Raw genomic sequence first — 5,861 nt, forward strand, 5'->3', positions numbered from 1 at the left:
TGCTTCTTATCTTTGTATTAATTCCCTTATTTATTAACTCTTCTGTTTAATTTTCCCTTTTATTTATTTATTCATGTATTCATTTGATTGATTTTTAAATGTATTTATTTATTTTTTGTATTTATGTTGTATTTATTTATTTATTCATTTATTTTTACATTTATTTTTTATTTTTTTTATTTTGTATTTATTTGATATTTATTTTCAAATGTGTGTATTTATTTATTTATTTATTTATTTATTTATCTATTTTCCCTTTTTTTCGCCCCTCATTTCACCCCTTATTTATTTCCCCAAACTTATTTATTCCTACATTCTCTTCTTTATTTTTACCAATTTCTTTTTACATTTCTTTATGCATTTCTGCCTCATTATTCAAATGAAGTGGCTGATATTCAACGTGTGTCGTCATGGGGCAGGGTGCATGACTATGTGTTCGTTAGCTAAACGGTGTCTGCTTCTGCTTATCAACTCCAGTCTTCATTCCAGTGGGTGGGTCGGCCCGTCGCTGCCTTGTATGTTTGCAGATCAACCGTCAGAGTTTTTTACTGGATGATATGACATCTTTAGGCCTGATCAAATATCTACTTTGTGGTTGCCTCAAAGCCTAGATGACAGTCTGTCAGAATCATTTTAAAATGCTATATATTTTTTAAATATACCCTTTAAATGAAAAAGGTCTACATATACATTTTAACATTATTTTGGCTCATAGATTTGTGATTTATTTAAATGTGTTTTTGTATTATGGCTTACAGTGAGAGGCCTGTAAAAGCAGACAGCTAGATTTCTGCTGCTCAGCGGGGGAGTGTCCTTGTTGCCATATCGCGCTGATTTGTCCGAGCCGTTCTCACGGCTATCCTGTTTCATGATGTGATTCACATGTCCAAAGCCTGTAACTGTACACACTCATAATCAAAACAGAGAGTCAGCAGTATTTCAGTGTTAGGAAAGGTCACCCTGGTGCTCCTCTTGGGGTTGGATAGTTGAGCTCCAGCACCCAGCACCCCCCAGAAGGTGGCGCCTTAGGCGATTGACTATATGGCTTCTGCCTTAAACAGGCCCTGCCTTATGTCCTACTACTGAATGGGTCAGTAGTTCCTTCAGGTGTTTTCTCGTCATCTCTGTCCTCAGTGAAGGTCAGCAGTTCTCCAAAGTTCTCCCATGCTTCGGTTGTCTGTGGGTTTGGCAGAGAGACTTCCTTCTTCAGCCGTTGTCCATCGACAAGTTCTTGAGTCGCCGTGGTGACGTTCTGACACATCACTCCAAGCAGCCTCCTCAGCAAAGAAGGCTTTGAACTCAGATTCTTTATACCAGCCCTCCCTCAAAATGTATGAAAAGTTAATCTGGTAAGAGTTGATGATTTGGCAGGTATAGGGTCCTCCGCTTGACATTTTCACTTTATCCTCACTGCATTTTTTGGGGCTTTCCAGCAGCTTTCCCTGTCGTCTCATCCAGCTCACTAGCAGCAGGTGGTGATCAGGCGACGAGTCCGCTCCTTCCGTCACATGAGTGTCCAAGACACATGGCTGCAGTCTGACAGTACAACCACAAAAGTTGATTTTTTAGTTGATTCTTTGGGCAAAAGTGTTCTGGTGCCATCCATTTATGATCACAACAAAAACAGAGGAAAATGTGAATCAGAAACTTTTATTGCAAATGCTTCCAAACCCTCCATCTTGATATCCATCCATTATGTGTAACCGCTTATCCTATTCAGGGTCGCCGGAGCCGATCCCAGCTGACATTGGGCGAAGGCGGGTTACACCCTGGACAGGGCGCCAGACTATCACGGGGCTGACACATAGAGACAGACAACCATTCACGCTCACATTCACACCTATGGGCAATTTTAGAGTCCACAATTAACCTGCATGTCTTTTGACTGTGGGAGGAAACCGGAGAACCCGGAGAAAACCCACGCTAACAAGGGTAGAACATGCAAACTCCACACAGAAGGAGTGCCGTGCCGGCCTCAATCTTGATATGTTGGTGATTAAACTTGTATTTCCTCTGTAATTAGTTTGTTGGATCACTGCACATGTAGCATGAAGATTATATGCTCTTATTTTTAGCCTTGTAACAGTGTTAATATTACATATCAGAGCACACAATCCCTCAGACTCATTAAAATACAACAGGTGTCAAAGCTGGGTGTGAACTGAGGCCAGTTGGTCCACTACTATTGGGCAGTATTTTACCATATTGTTGCTGTATCATTCTATTCATTGTCTCTGTTATTATATTGCATTGATGCCTTCAGAAATATGGATTGTGTCATTGTTAGAAATATACATTTTGGTCATCTCAAGTTAGGAAATCTGCATTTCTGAACTAGTTTTTATTTAATCTCAGGAAATATGATTATTTAATATGTAACTTTCAAATTAAACTCCTTTTAAATCATATGTTATTTGCAGTTCTGGTTTGTTTACCAGACTTTTTATTTTACATTTTTATGCCCACAACTTAAAGCAGAGCAATATTTCAACATGCCAACGTTAGATACATTTTCCAGTAATCATTCAGTTACAGTAAACAATAAGATATAATGGAAAAGTAAAACCATAGGTCTTTAGTTACAGAAAAGCCCCATGTGTCCTCAGTGGGAGTACTGGTAGGATGCGTCATTCCTTTCACTTTGCAATTAAAAAAACTGTAAGAAGTTTCATTGCAATATCATTTACACAACAGCTGAAACAAAGATGTATTCAGCAGCACAGTGAGACTCTGCCAGCTCTTGCAAAACCTCCGGAGCCGTTGATCACTGAAGCCAAGCGGAGCTGCTTTGCATCCCGTGGAGCTGATCTCTCCATCACCTCTTCTCCACTTCCACCTCCTCTTCCTCCTCAAGAGGTCACACCACATGCTGGGGGAGGAATAAAAAGAGACTTGAAATCTCTCTATCCTTTCTGTTCATTTTTGGAACCATATATAAATCTGCTGCATTCATACCGTGGTAAAGTGCACGACGGTGCTCGCAGTGATGATCACAAGGCCAATGACGAAAGAGACAATCCCCAGGTGGAGTGCTTTACGACCCAGCTGCTTGGAGCCGTCGTAGTCCTCTTCGTCGTAGCTCCTTTGGGCCTGTAGGGTGAGTGAGAGGGAAATTCAAGGTTCTTTGGACAGGCATGTATAAGAAACACCTTCAGTGTCAATAAGGCAGTAAGCCGCATGTCTTTCATGGGAATCTGTGCTGAACACAGGGCCGGCACTAGCACTTTTGGTGCCCTATAGGGGAAGTTCAGAATTTGAGCCCTCCAAAACCCTAGCCTCGTAAACCGCAACACACATCAGACATCACAATGGTTTTAAGACAAAAGTTAAGATTTTTATTTTCATAAATAACTGTATTTCTTATAATATAAATAAAGAAAATTGTTTTTGTGTGAGAAAGAGTTACAGGGGTGACAAGAGTCATTCTTTATTTATTTATTTATTTGTTCATTTGTTACCTCAATGCAGAAAATGAAGCCTGGTTGATCATTTAGAGAGAAAATGATTCTCTGACTCGCCGTACATCCACATTTCTCTCCCTGCACCTGCCTTTCTTGTTATCCCTAATTCATATTTGTATGGACGCCAACGTCATTAGCGATGAGAAACAGTGGATCGCTGTGCCTCATCCTGTTACTCACAGCTACAACGATGCAACAGCTGCTGTTGGCACGTCGACTCAACACAACTCTCCCTGTCTCCTTTCAGACAGGCTCAAAGACTTGAGACAGACATAAATGTGTTGCTCCTATCTGACACTTAAACTTGGATAGTCCATAAACTGGAAGTACATTTGATCTGAGCACCCATCAGTAAAAGTATTTGTTAATTACTGTAAATGGACAGAAGTGGAGAGGCTATTTCTGTATCTCATCAGATTAAGTGCAACTAGGAAGTCATTTTTAGTAATACATAATGTGTTTACTGCTTGATCAATAGACAGACAAGCCACATTAATGGCAATTAAGTGTTAATGTACAATACATCCTGACATGTAGTAACCATTAGTGGTAGAAGAAGCACTCAGATCTTTTACTTAAGTAAAAGTGAAAATACAATAGTCTAAAAATACTCCATTACAAGTAAAAGTCCTGCATTGAAAATGTCACTTTCATCAGCAAAATATACTTAAAGTATCAAAAGTAAAAGCACTCACTATGCAAAATGGCTCATATCACAGTGTTATATTATTATAGAATATTATATTATTCTGTTTTTGTCACAAATTAATACATTTTAATGTTGTAGTTCACCAATGTGGAGCCAATTTTAGATACTTTGTATACTACTGTGTAGATTAGTACTGCATGATATATGTTTTTTTAAATATAAAAAGTAACTATAAGTGTCAGATATTTCCCTCTGAGATGTAGTTGAGTAGAGGTATAAAGTTAATAAAATGGAGATACTCAAGTAAAGTACAAGTACCTCAAAATTGTACCTAAGTAATTGAGTAAATGTACTTAGTTACATTCCACTACTGGTAACCATCATCCTATAATGTCCTCCTTGGTGTTTATTCCCACCACTATTACTCTCTTCTCTAATATGACATGACACATATTGATGCCTGCAGATAACTGAGCCTCATAAAAACATCACTTACAGTATGTTATGCTGTAACTATTCATAAATAGGACCCTCAGCGTTGCATTACTCACCAGCACAGAGAAAACCAGCGCCACAATGTTGATGGGCCATGCAGGACAGAAACAGGTGAACATGGTGAGGCAGAGATAGTTCCTCAGAGGGGGGATCTCCTGAGCCTCCCCGGATTTAAGGTGGTCAGCGTTCCCGTCCAGCGAGGACTTGGTGTTCATGACTGGCTGCTGTCCCCCCCAAGACAGTAAAAAGCAGAGAGGCGAGGCACAGGGCTGAGACACTGGGAGGGTCGAGGTGGAGGAGGCAACTGGGAGGGGAGGCAGTGGAGCAGTGATGATGGAAGAGGGAATGAGAGGCTGCTGAAGAGTGAATGCTGCTGTTACTTAGAAACAGTGTCAGGAAAAGGGGGGAAATGAAAGATGGAAAGCATTTTTACTGTTTTTTTATAACTTAGAAAGTATATAGCAATTTTGTATGACTATATAGCTGGGCTGTCAATCGATTCAAATATTTATTGTGATTAAGGGCAAATTAATCACATTTTTTTATCTGTTCAAAATGTACCTTAAAGGGAGATTTGTCAAGTATTTAATTTTCTTATAAACATGGGAGTGGACAAATATGCTTGCTTTATGCAAATACATATATATATTTATTATTGGAAATCAATTAATAACTCTAAACAATGACAAATATTATCCAGAAACCCTCACAGGTACTGCATTTAGTGTAAAAAATATGCTCAAATCATAACATGGCAAATTCATGCCCAACAGGCAACAACAGCTGTCAGTGTGTCAGTGTGCTGACTTGACTATGACTTGCCCCAAACTGCATGTGATTATCATAAAGTGGGCATGTCTGTAAAGGGGAGACTCGTAGGTACCCATAGAACCCATTTTCATTCACATATCTTGAGGTCAGAGGTCAAGGGACCGCTTTGAAAATGGCCATGCCAGTTTTTCCTCGGCAAAATTTTGCGCAGGTTTGGGTACCATTGATTTCTGAGGTTTTCTAGTTTCATATGAGACCAGTATCTTCACTCTAGTTTTATAACTGAGCCCCCTATAACCGAAAAATCGCAAGTTGCGTTAATGCGTTAAAGAAATCAGTTAAAAAAGATTTGCATTAACATGTTATCAAATGTGAAATGTATTATTATATTTTAGCCAAATTTGCATTTCTGTGTATTTCTCATTCAAAATAAAAATAAAACATGCAAAAAAATGTGCAAAAAAAGGCCAAACTGTACACATAAA

At 39.0% G+C, this 5,861-nt stretch overlaps 1 protein-coding gene across 1 annotated transcript; it reads right to left on the reverse strand.

The window, feature by feature from the left end:
- Positions 1-1,840: 1,840 nt before the first annotated feature.
- Positions 1,841-4,873, reverse strand: LOC119493334 (transmembrane protein 233). Its single transcript, XM_037778528.1, has 3 exons — positions 4,662-4,873; positions 2,956-3,090; positions 1,841-2,869 (listed from the first exon to the last, which is right to left on the reverse strand). Exons 1-3 carry the CDS (start codon positions 4,818-4,820, stop codon positions 2,858-2,860), a joined length of 306 nt encoding a protein of 101 aa, XP_037634456.1. The 5' UTR covers positions 4,821-4,873; the 3' UTR covers positions 1,841-2,857.
- Positions 4,874-5,861: the final 988 nt, after the last annotated feature.

The sequence above is a fragment of the Sebastes umbrosus genome, chromosome 8, assembly GCF_015220745.1.
Source record: "Sebastes umbrosus isolate fSebUmb1 chromosome 8, fSebUmb1.pri, whole genome shotgun sequence".
NCBI classification, from domain to species: Eukaryota; Metazoa; Chordata; class Actinopteri; order Perciformes; family Sebastidae; genus Sebastes; species Sebastes umbrosus.